Source organism: Mercenaria mercenaria, chromosome 9, assembly GCF_021730395.1.
Source record: "Mercenaria mercenaria strain notata chromosome 9, MADL_Memer_1, whole genome shotgun sequence".
Lineage (NCBI taxonomy): Eukaryota > Metazoa > Mollusca > Bivalvia > Venerida > Veneridae > Mercenaria > Mercenaria mercenaria.
Window position 1 is genome coordinate 11,195,396 of NC_069369.1, and position 13,573 is coordinate 11,208,968.

The 13,573-nt window shown below is 34.3% G+C and overlaps 1 protein-coding gene across 1 annotated transcript in view; it reads left to right on the forward strand.

Annotated features, from left to right (window-relative positions):
* Positions 1-8,220: 8,220 nt before the first annotated feature.
* The window catches only part of LOC123546456 (macrophage mannose receptor 1-like), a 79,350-nt gene continuing 73,997 nt past the window's right edge, over positions 8,221-13,573 (forward strand). Inside the window, exons 1-3 of the mRNA XM_053550398.1 lie at positions 8,221-8,370; positions 12,312-12,487; positions 12,764-12,906. Coding sequence (XP_053406373.1) covers positions 8,328-8,370; positions 12,312-12,487; positions 12,764-12,906 — 362 coding nt within the window. The 5' untranslated portion in view covers positions 8,221-8,327. The remainder of the gene's footprint in view (positions 8,371-12,311; positions 12,488-12,763; positions 12,907-13,573) is intronic.

A 13,573-nucleotide genomic window follows, 5' to 3' on the forward strand; every position in this document is an offset into this window, starting at 1 on the left:
CAAAACTTTCAACTATTTAGGTATTGTTATGTCTAGTGGTGGATCATTCATGCCTGCGACAAACACATTGAAAGGTAAAGCACTGCGGGCAATGAGCTCATTGTTAAATGTAACCAAAGGGAAACAAGTCCCAATTGATATCATGTTCAATTTATTTGATGCATATGTTCTATCAATTCTTAATTATGGTTGTGAGATATGGGGTAGTATACAGGCGGACAATTTAGAAATCGTACAAAGAAAGTATTGTAAATGGTTACTTAATGTGAAAATGTCGACAAATACCTTATCATTGTACTCTGAAGTGGGCAGATTTCCACTATATATTTCAAGACAAGTAAGAATTATTAAATATTTCATAAAGTTATACCAAAATAAAAGCAGTAATTGTATACTAGATTACATTGTTAAAAGCCAGAGATTGGAGATAGATTCTAAACCAAATGCTGTAAATTGGTTGTCCAAAGTAAAATCACTTTTGCAAAGTGCGGGATTTAACGAGGTATGGATGTATCCAGAATCTATAAACTTAAATGTATTTATACCAGTGCTACATAATCGTTTAAGAGATATATATATATCACACATTGGAACTCTAGTGTAAGTCTTTGCTCTTCGTTACATTTGTAAAAACATATTAAGACAGAATTTAGCAGGTCTGGATACCTAAAAATTGTAGATAGTATGAAATTAAGAAACACATTGGCTAAACTCAGATTATCGTCACATAATTTATCTATAGAAACAGGAAGACACAATAATATTGATAGAAGTGAACGAAAATGTTGTATCTGTAACAAAAATGACATCGAAGATGAATACCACTTTATATTGATTTGCTCTTTGTATGATACAATAAGAAAACAGTATATATCTAATTATTTTGTAAGACACCCTAGCGTGTATAAATTCATAGAATTGCTTAATTCAGAAAGGAAGTCAGTGTTAATCAAATTAGCTGTGTATTGTAATAAAGCCTTCAAAATGAGATCGAATGCATTGAATGCCGGGTAATATTTCTTACCATCCTAGTTTTCATGTATTAGCTATCATGTATATAGTTATATAGATTTTGTTACATGTGTTGTATTGCACTCTCACAAATTTACTAGTATATGTTTATTATACTAGGTATTACCATTTTTTCGTATTCATGCATGTATATATTGTTGTATATGAAGATGAGCTGTATATGCTTAATTCAAATAAAATGTATGTTCTGTTCTGTTCTGTATATATAAACCAGTCAGCCCCTTAAAAACCAGATTTTTAAAGGTCCAACCCATATCCATCCTTCTGTTGTGGAATTTAATTTTTAGCTCGACTTTTCGAAGAAAAAGTAGAGCTATTGCACTCGCCCCGGCGTCGGCGGCGTCGGCGTCGGCGTCGCCGTTGGTTAAAGTTTTTGATAAAGTCAAATATCTCTGTTACTATCAAAGCTATTGATTTGAAACTTAAAACAGTTATTTACTATCAAAGTCTACACCAGGAGAAACAACCCACATAACTCTGATTTGAATTTTGACAGAATTATGCCCTTTTTAACTTAGAATTTTTGGTAAAAGTTTTTGATAAAGTCAAATATCTCTGTTACTATCAAAGCTATTGACTTGAAACTTAAAATACTTATTTACCATCAAAGTCTACACCAGAAAAAAACAATCCCCATAACCCTGATTTGAATTTTGACAGAATTATGCCCCTTTTTAACTTAGATTTCTTTTTAAGTTTGATAAAGTCAAATATCTCAGTTACTATTAAAGCTTTTGACTTGAAACTCAAAATAGTTATTTACCATCTAAGTCTACACCAGGAGAAACAATATCCATAACTCTGATTTGAATTTTGACAGAATTATGCCTCTTTTTATCTTAGAATTTCTTGTTAAAAGTCAAATATCTGTTACTGTTAAAGCTTTTGACTTGAAACTCAAAATAGTTATTTACTATCAAAGTCTACACCAGGAGAAACAATTCCCATAACTCTGATTTGAATTATGACAGAGTTATGTCCCTTTTTAACTTAAAATTATTTTTACTGACAAAGCTCTAATTCAGAGTCAAGCACTGAGAAAAGTCGAGCGCGCTGTCTTACGGTAGCTCTTGTTAAAAGTGAAATAATTCATGAGATGAACACTTTAATCACGTGAGATATTTTTTCTATTGATAAAACATCGACTTCACAAAATACTAGAATATTCAATTCTTTTAAACAGCTTACATACGACTGAATTGATGTAACTAAAATACTTGAGATAAAAAATCCCTAACAACTTAAACAGACAACTTATATTTTATTTTTTCAGAAATCACGTCTTTGAAAATCATATCAAACATGTACAGGGCAAAAGTACGTTTTGTGACATGCATTTAGCGGAAGTGTTACTGCATAAGGCGATGAATCTGGAAAGGCAGGTTGCAGTGTACCCGGATGCGAATTGTCCAGACTCTCGGAAAAATATTGTTTTAAATTGTGATTTCGCAACTGGTTTTGACCAATTCGGATACCCAGTTAAAAACGTAAACTTCGTGATGGCTTAATCACTGTCTACCCTATTTAATTAAGTTATGGATATATTATACATTGTGTGTTATCATGGTACCTGGTCACGTGGTTTCAACTATAGCGGTATCCCTGAAATAATGTCCAGTTAAATAATTACGTAATCCGTCTATTACCCAGCTTCCCGCCGCCACGCTGTCAATCAAAGAGGATGGCGGTGTCACGTTTCGTATATGATCCACGCTGACAATCAAACAGGATGTCGGTGTCACGTGATTTTGAAAATGAAAATAAATAGGAACTTATAAGCCCGTTAAAGACACTGGTTCTAGTATGCCTGGTATGTGGCCTATGGAGATTATAAGGTCTGCGTATTGGCGATATGGGCCAATACACAAGTCGGGACCATTGGTAGACTTGCTTCTGTTTATCATAATAAGCTACTGTATAGCTATTGTGCAGTAAATAAATTGCAGGTGATATTTCTCACCTTTATAGCAAATCAGTTCTCACCTTTATAACGAGTTTAGAAAGCTTGACTGAATTAGGGCTAAATAAACAAAGTGATAAGATACAAAAGTGTTTTTATCATATTTTTAATAAAGTAAGTTTTTTAACAATTACATCTCATTATTGCTGTTTTTATCGTCAAAAATATAAAAAAAATGCATTCAGGCACATAGCTTTTAAAAGTAATAAATTATTGTGTATTTTGAACAATGATATATCTTTATTGCTGGATTTTATTATACATAAAAGAAAGTTAACATTATATAGACACCACAAGAGGAATTAAGCATTTTTAATATATAACATCCTTCTGTCTATATACCTTCTTTATCTATTAAAAATGCAACTGAACGCTTCTTTAATTTCTAATAAAATCCAGCAATTATCTTTTTTTTTATCGTTTTTTTATTTTGTTACTTTTGATAAAAAGATCATAATCATTGAATAAACAATCTTGTAATTTCTCTTATTAAGTTTTGAATAATTATTTTATAGTGAGAATTGCTTTGCTATATGAGTTATAATTTAATGGGCCAAGACATTACTCAACATGACTGAGCACTCAAATTTAGTATCTTATCAATTAAAATAATTTTGTGTACATTCTAAAAAAAAAAAACCTAAAAAAAAACAACAACAACATTTCAATTAATAAAATGCAAAACACAGGAAATAACCAATTTACCTGTAGGCAATAAAATTTATGATTCTCTGACAATAATTAGGCTACATGTCAAGTCTACAGGGGTTTTATAGACCCTTATCAGAACTGGACAAGACAGGATCTTGTATATTGGGGATTAAGAAGTCTGGTATTTGTGGGGGGGGGGGGGGGGGGGGGGTCACTTATATAGGAGATTTTCTTTGCCTTTAAGGCATTCACTGTAAATACACGGAACAATTACAAAAGCTGAAGGAACGCTAAAATATAGTGTTTTTGCTAAAGTTTTGCATTTTGCTTGGATTGCTAGTAGATAGTGAGGGGACAGGGGAGAGATTTTGTGAATGTGCACAACACGGTGACATATTAAACTGTGGAAACCTGGAAAGAAGAACGCAGATTTTGGTTATACACGGATGTGACAATTCCGAGACCCTATATGGGAGAGGTGGTGATAGGAATAAAAGATTGGAGAGCAATACGCCTGGACAAAGTTACATTGTACCAAACAACAATGACGTGCGAACAAGTGTACCGGGCAGTTCCGACATTGAAAGCTATACTCAACGGAGATGAATGTCCAGATGCACCCGTATATGTTAAGGTAATTTTTTGTTTAGAATGTTTTTAATAATGTATAAATATCCGAGGTGGAGACATAGGAAACAAAGTATTTTAAACAGAGTGTATTAGATTCCTTCCTTGTGTCTCTGGCAAAATATCTTTAGCATACTGTATTTTTATTCTTGATTTTTTGTCACACGTAAATTAAAGTTCCATTAGCAATTAGGATGTTTCAATACAAGTAGGTCTTATTTCACCTAGAAAAATATCGTGAAAGTGGTCTTTATTTATACTGAAAACATTCTAAATTTTGCTTTTCAAATCACTAAGTTCATATAGAAATATAGCACTTTTCAATGATATTGCGAAAGCTAGAAATAGCATCTGGCAATACTTTTACGAGATCTAGCGAAAGAAAGGCATTATTGAAACAGTTTTTAGAGTAAACAGAAAATATCTTATACTATATTACGGCTAAATCTAATTTTCTGTATTTGTAAATTAAAAAAGCTACAGGGACTTTAACAGTAAGAGTTTTCATATGTTAAGTAAAGATACATGCATTAATTCGAACCATATAATATGATATATATATATATTTGCCTTCTATATATTCATCATTTAGACTACTATTAATTGCAATATCACGGAGTGAAACCTCCCAATTTCCATTGAATATAAAGTTCCCTGTCAAACTGCACTTTAAAATGAGACGCATTATTCTTTGGATACAGAGTTAAAGAGTCAAAACTTCTTAATTTCATAAAAAAAAATTCAAGACGGTCCTTGTCAAACATATTTTAGCTGCGTAAGTTACTGTCCTAGTATATTATGTCTGCATATATACATGCGCATACATAAACAGATTTATAAGTGTACCTAAAATAAGTAGCCTGAATGATAAGACGTGATCAGTAAGGTTTCCATCTACATTCCTGCCGATAACTAGATTTTGACATCCGCTTTTAGTTGTCGTCTGCTCGATACCGGAAGTCTGACTCCTTCTGTGTTGATAGCTGATGTACTTCGTCACCTAGAATTTGTCCATGTATGAAAGTGGATGGAACATTTATGTTGGTAAGGGCCGCAAGAAAAGCTTCATACCCTGCAGGTACTTGACTGCCGTTTTCTAGAATTCTAGAAGTTCTATAATGTTCGACCTGGGATCGATCACTTTACCTTTTACAATAACGTTTCCCGAAGAACTAACCCCGATTTCAATATTACCAAAGGTTAGAATGAATACGAACAATTTTTTGAGCATTTTTCTGATTTTATAAGAAAAACTGTACTCAATTACATGTAAAATTTTCCGATTGATATCTTCATCATCAGAGCACACAAAGTCATTATCGTTAGAAACACAGCTATAATTCGCCTTAGGGTCATAGTCTACAACGTCTTGTCTGTTATTCGTAAATTCGTTGTGGTCTGCCGACGTCATTTCCGTCGAACTCGTCGTCGTCGTCGTCTCCACCGTCTGAGGTGCCTGAACTGTCCGTGATTTCATATTCGAATTTTCCTTGTTTCGAATGAGCTGCTGGTATTGTGTATGGGGAATCACAACTAGTTTTTTGATACTTTCTTCCATTCTTTGTAAGGAGGGCAAATATTTAAAGAAAACAGCAAGCAGGTGTTTTAGACAGATGCTATGTTTAAGTAGGTGTCTTCTGTTTTCGCTGTTATGTACGCTTTTATCAGCAAGGTCCCTTAAAACGTTTCTGTGTCGCTCCCGTAGAGATAATTCCTGATCAGACAGATCAAATATTCCACTCAGAATATTTAGTAATATTTCAGAAAAAGTAGCTAATTGCTCCGAAGTTGCGGCTTCGATTATCCTTCTCCTTATTACACCGTTATCCGAACTGCTAAGGTATCTTAAGAGATGTAAATGTTTCTCCATGCTTATACTGACACGCGGCTATTGTCAATCATTTCATATACATTTGGTAACTCCCCGATTAATACCCTGGAGCGTAGTCTAAATTGTTTATTTTTTGACACCGGGCTATTGTCAATTATAAGCGGATTGCCGAGTTCGCCGTTGCCATTTTCAGCAACCATATCATATACTTTAACAAAATTCTTTTCACTGTTTTTATGACAAAATAACTGACTTCCGAGAACTGCTAATTGTTGTCTATTCCGCAGTGTAAACACTAATATGTAATGGAGATTTGTTTTTGAATAACGACAACTTGTAAATATATTGTGTGATGTAAATATACAAGATATACGCATATGATATGATAGCATAATTGTTAAGTCACATATAGACTTACTAGACGTGATCTCTTGGTATATGTCGTAAAATACATGTATTAACATCAGATGCCTTTCAGACGACGCCCAATTCTCAATCGTTTCGCGGACCAGAACACCTTGATAAAAGCTTATGTTTTACACTGTTCTGCCCATTTCTGTGAACAATTGTTGATAAATGTTATTATAATAGCAATATATGACTCTGCTTGGCGCCTTTGTAAAGACCCCGTCGGCTTGCTCAAGCAAGCTTTTTATGAACGTCGTCTTACCGCTTCCGCTCATACCTATGAGACTCATTGAGCATGGTGTAACAAATTTAATCAAAGATTCCTTATCGTACCATTCGGAAATGCTGCCTGACCTCGACGGAAAGTCCCCAGTAATACCCGCTGAAGCAGACGACTGAGTCGAAGAAGTATCATCCTCGTTTGTCGCTGGGTTTTCGTCTGCTTCGGCTTCGTTGTAGCTAGAGTGGGTACTGTTGGAATCAAACCCTTCGACAGAAGTACAAATTGAACTCATTTAAAGAGTATACATATACTTTTACATACAATATACAGTATAACAGTATAACTGATTCTGTCAGTTGCATGCTTGCATCGGAACATTATGCTTTGTAAACAAAGCTTGTTACATTTTTGCCATTGTGTATTAAATAGTTTCCTTTGTACCATCTTTGAAAGTAACAAATACTTTCGCTTTACAAATAGCGCGTGTTCAATCAGTTATCGTAATAATAATAATAGGCTTAAGCGTGATACATAATAATAATACACTTATAACACGTCTCCGCAATAACAGGAATGATAATAACAATAGGCTTATAACGCGTCTCACAATAGGCTTATTAGGGATGATAATAATAATAGGCTTATAACACGTCTCACAATAGGCTTATTAGCACCTAGCACCGACTCCTCTGCACTTGCACCAGCTCCTACTTACTCACCCCTTTAACCGGTTACTACTCATATTATTCGCTAAGACAGATTAATGTATCAGACTATTTTCGCGTGGGCGCTCAGTAAACAAAGGAAACAATTCGACTTTCCCACCTCCATCCCCTACACCACACTTTGAATACGTCGCTATTCCCATTTAATGTATTGTTTTAAGGTGATTATATCCGAATTGCAAGTTTGTACCCTCTTTATCTACTACTCCGTGATTTTCATACATCTTTTATACTTCTAGTCAAGTAATAATATACTTCGCACCATTTATCAGGAAATCGCATGTGTCTTATGTCGTTAATCTGGAACACTTTCATCTGATAATGTTTCATATACTTATACTTTCATACATTTTGTATTTCTAGTCACCTTTAATTCTGTTATGCAATTGCTAAAGAAACCGAAACTATATAGATTCTGATTTTTTTTTATCTTTTTACAACTAGTATTAGCTACTGTTTTTTGATAATTTTACACTTTTACATGCATTACATTTTGTATTTCTAGTCAACGTTATTTTGTTATGTTGTTATGCCATTTCTAAAGAAACCGCCACTCTTTGTTAGATTTTGACTATTTGATCTTTTGCCTATATTGTTTTGATAATTTTGTAATTCTGCAATTTATAAATCGTATCTTACTTTATCAACAAAGAAACAAGGTCATTTATATGACCTTATATGACCATTAATCACAACAGTATCTCATGTCTTGCTTTCTCCCATAGGGGTCATAAATAATCATTTTGTCACATGTTACCAGAGAGATACGATATTATCAATAAAATTTTGCAGATAAAGATTCAGCGGCTAGTACATAGTTTAGGTTTATCTAGTGTATAAATATGATTGTGACTTTTACATGAATCAAAAATGGCGAAATATTTAGATATATTTCTGACTACTTTTACCATCTGTAAGTACATTTTATCTTTTCAATCCCACCTTTTTATTTATACGTTTTAAAAAATCACGTCCTTTTCCATTAATGAAGGAGTGACAAAGCCAGCGCTAGTTGGATTTAAAAAGTGACTTATTTTAGTCATTAGGAGAATTAGAAAGTGTTTTGACAACGCGTTCTGTATTTCTTCCAAAATTCTATAAGAAAATAATTATTTACGTAGAAAGACTTTCTACACTCCTTAAGGTAGTAGAGGTGTAATAACAATGTTTACAAAATGGCATTTGCTTGGTATATTCTTAAAGATGACCATGTTTCGCACTGCTTTGCAATTTTTTAACAATATTTACCATGCCCTTTTTTCAAAATTTTGTATAACTTATGGTATCTCCTCTAGCTCAAGTAAAGACAAATTTCAAAGTGATGACCACTTTACAAAACGTTCGCAAAGAACTCATTTTACCATTAATTTTAATAAAAGAATCATCAAACTATTGGTAAACAATTATAAAACACAAATTAAAAATATGAATATCATTTTATCTAGGGTTCCTCAAGTACACGGACTTAATGATACAGAATTCTAACTTCAACATAGAAAAAATAAGGTCGAATCCTGTGTTTCTGTTTTGAATTTTGCTTACTTCATTCAAAAATGACCTTGGGACAGACGTAAAACCTACCTAAATTTCTTCCACAATATGTAATCTAAAGAGTGAAAGCAAAATAGAGAACTTTTACCACATGTAACTCAGTATTTTTAAAGATGTGTAACTCTACCCCTTCTGTTTAAGTAGTAAATTCAATTTGAACAGCAAGAAATCGCTTATCAAATTACTTTTTTTTCCATTTTTGTACAATAAATCAATCATAAGTCTTGAAAGAAGTAAAAACTTACCAGAAAAAATGGAAAATAAGAGAAAAAAAAAATTGGTCCCAGTAGGGCTTGAACCTACGCCCCCTGAGAATTGCAGTAAAAGTGGGTTTATGTTAGGAATTGAATACTCTTCAAAAAGGAGGTACTCTATTACACCTCTACTACCTTAATACACTACACTTCCGTCTCATTTTCACCCGTTATGTATTTGTCACTTTCAATCATTAGAAATGATTTTTCCCTTGTTTGCCTTCGGGTTGGTTCAAATCACTAAATGAAATATATTATTTCGATTCTAACACGTTACCAGCGACTTTAAAGTACATCCTTGGCAGCATTCATTAAATATTTGCCCGTGTTCAATCAATTCTTTTGCAGCGCGCCGCTATGCCGTTTGACGCCATGACGTAATGATTGTGACGTCAGAACAGTGAATTGTTGTATAATAATTCACTGTTTTCAGCCGTCTTTGTTAATTATAATAATAGGAAAATGAATCGGATCGTGTTAGAATGTTTGTTTATTTCTTAGTTATATCTCGTGGCAACGTGATAACATTTTTTGTTTTTCGTTTTTTTCTTAGTTATATATTGGGGCCACGACATAAATTAAAATAAGAAAAATCCGATGTCCCCTCCATGCCTCTGTAGAAACGCCAATATTTTTCCATATTAACGTTCAAAGTTCATATCATATCGGGTGTGTGAAGTCATTTGTGACGTCAGTTTTATGCATGTCGTCGCGTTTAAAAGTTCTTTACGTACGATATTTTCAATTTCACCCAGGCTTATTAACAAATTTGTATCATTTATACAATAATTTTAGATGTAGATGCGTATGTAATAAAAATTAGATGTGTACCGAGCAATATGCATGAGTTCTGCAGCGTAAATATTGCGTGACTTTAGGAGCGCAATATCATTCCGCGAAAGAACGAGTGTGGCACCGTTAAATGTCGCACCATCGTTAAATGTCGCAAAATCATCTGCCTTTTTTATATGTCGCATATTTCACGCTAAATGTCGCAAGAATTTGTCAACTGTGATATGTCGCAACACTAGCACTAAATGTCGCACTGCCTACTAAGACATTTATTAACATGAATCTTCTATTGTAAAGAAATGTCGTGTTAGCCTGAAGCCCGACGGAAGTCATGCTTATACATTCTTGTTTACTTTTTCGAGAGCAGCAGACTTAACATGTAAATGTTATACAATCTTTATACAAATTGCAGGTACACATTGAAACAAGAGAGCCGTGATAATCTTTGATCGCCCGTATGAGTTTAACAGCTTTTGAAGTTTCCACCAAATAAATACAGGTTGATATCGTGTGAGTTTGAGGTGGGAGGGGGTGTTAATGTGTGACAATGGGTATGAATGAGTGAGAGGGATAATTCCGCCCGGGGGATGATGGTATGATACTTTGAGACAATTTGAAGAAACTTAAAAGTAAAAATATATCAAGGTGCCCACTCGTGCCTGAAAAATGCACGGAGCGGCACATTGGATCTTCCTCTACCATTAAAGCTAGTTAGTTCCCTAATGACATTAACTGTAAAATTCCAATGAAATGAAACCAATGACCACTTAATAGGAAATCATTTGTTTACTACAGCAATTTTACGTCGCATATATCACAGATTTTCCTATTGCAAAAATATATCTTGTAGCAGCTTTTACTGAAATGAATCAGACTTGGCTGGGCTGGGCTAGTTTAGCCAATGACTGTGATAGAAGATCATTTTTATATTTAGCATTGTGTGGGGGTTTTTACGGTATCTATCTATTTATAAGTGATATATTTTAGTTGTATGACACCTACATAAATGTACAGTGCTATTGTTAAAACACGCTTAGTTTTTAAATGAATTATCTCGAGCGATCGAAATATGATGTCGTGCGCTCGAAATTATATGTCATGCTCTGGAGTTGTCGTGCTGCCGTCACAAAATGTCATTCTCTCGAGATAATGTGTCGAACACTCGAGATATGTTTTTCAATTTATAAGAGAGTTATGATGGTCCTAGATTGGTCACCTGAATTTCACAGTATCATTTGTCGGCTATGCTTCCGTACAAATCGTGTGAGCAGTCTAAGTTAAATGTGCACATGTCATGACACATTGTTCGTGACATTACAAAAATATAAGTCGCCAAATTGCAAAAGAACGAACTATATACATATTTTGTGAATGTTTGTGATTCCACTGTTCGATTTTTGGCCAGCATTATAATGACTTTTACTTCGTTAACTTGGAGTAATGAACCACACGTCATGCAGCAATTTGACGTCATAATTGATGTCATAAGTATGTCTTACCGGTACGCGCGTCAACCGTTATTTATTGCAAAATATACAGAGTCTGGACTTTTTCTTTGTTTAATTTGCAATCAAATCCAGCCATGTTAGAATTTTAGGTATTTAACGGTTATAAAGCATCAATCGTTTAAAATATATGCAATTTGTTTGAAGACAGAATGGGTAAACAACCCGACAAGATTTTGATAATTGTATCATATATCTGTCCTCAAAGTTTTAAATTCTTGGTTCGATGATCCTGGTTTGCTGATAGGATAAGGCCTGCTCACATGTGCGTTCAACTCACAGCCCTGTAACTCGATATCTGGCACACTTCTTGTTATGTCAGTCACACTTCTGGCTGCACAAAACATCTAGATTTTATACTTCCAGGATGTCAAGTATATACAAACTAACATCTGTAGTACAAAATAAAGCATGGTAAATTAACATAATTTCGCTATGGTTGAATAAAACTGGACCTTTAAGGCATGAATTGATAACAAATATTTGAAAGGAAATGACGTCAACGTCATCAGACCACGTTGACGTTCCCGCGCATTCCATTAATATTCAGTGACGCTGTTCAACAATAAATCTCGGTTGCACTTTAATAGTAGAGTGAAACATATGCAATAAGAAGGTTATAAAACAGGGCTAGTGTGCCTTAAGGCGATATTGGCATACTAGGAGAGATATTGGCCCGTGGGCTTTAACGTCAGTAACATATAGATCAGAATCACACTCTACGGCGAATAAAAGAGTTTTCTTGTATATAGTTGCAGCTAGGCCAGCGTACAGTGACAGCACGACTGGCTGTGACGATGGTTGGATACCCTACAATAATAACTGTTATATGATAAACACCTTAAAGAGTATTTCACGGTCCGCTGCTGCCCAGGAGTGTAACTACCAGGATTCCTCCTTAGTGCGTATAACATCACAAGATCAACTGGTAAGTTTATGTTATAATACCCTACGCTTACGAAATCATTTTATAAAGCTTCATTTTAAACTGCTCTATCTTACTGTAGTACGTCCATTTGCCGTTGTTATTAAGAAATAATATACAGCAGAACCATGCCTTAACAAATTGGAATAGTTTGATGAGGTTATTCGATTGCGGAAAGATAAAATTATACACGCGGCGTATTACCGATTCGTATTCAACGGTTTAGAAAGGTAACCTCATTACTTAAAGGTACCATTCTTTCCCAAAAACTTGTTTCAGACATGGCTCCTGCAGACGTTGAAGAAATACCCAAGCAGTGGTTACTGGACAGATCTCAATGATATACCTAAAGTTAAAGCAAACAGGTTTGGTACAGGAGTCTGGAAATGGGGGATGTCTGAATATGCCAACATGTCCCTTGTGTAAGAATATTTTTATTCGATAAACGTGTTTAAAATAGGGTATATGATTAATATCATACATTTATAACCTAGTCTAGTTTACCTTGCGCTTATGATCTAGTCCAGTTTATCTCGTTTATGTAGCCAAAAGTACACCTAGTAAGCTTCAGCGGGTTTGGACACGGTAGGGGATATTTGACACAATAGTTCAAATACCTCACTCGTGATTAAGTATTTGACGGTGAGTTAGATATATCCGTACCTACAGTAATATGTATGTTGACGGCATTCTAGATTTACCAAAAACATCATTTAGTTCATTTTCTTTATAATCATAGAAACATTTAGGCCATACCAAATTGATTTGTCGTTCGTCGGGACTACCGCATCAATGATTTCATTCCCGAGAAAAAGAAAAAAAAAATTCACCCGCCAGCACGTACATAAAAATCGCCGAAAAAAATATTTTTTTTCTGATTACGCGGTCCTGAATGATAACGGTAAACAGGTTTTATCGCTGTTTTAATGCGTCAAAGTGATATTGATCGGAATCCATGCGTTCGTAATACATGTAGCTGATGACACAAACTCAAAAAATCAGGAATTATGGTGTTGTTCATAATTTGTTTTAAATCTGAAGTGTCTGTTCTAGTGCCACACATGGCCTTCGATGTGCCGGTAGGTGATG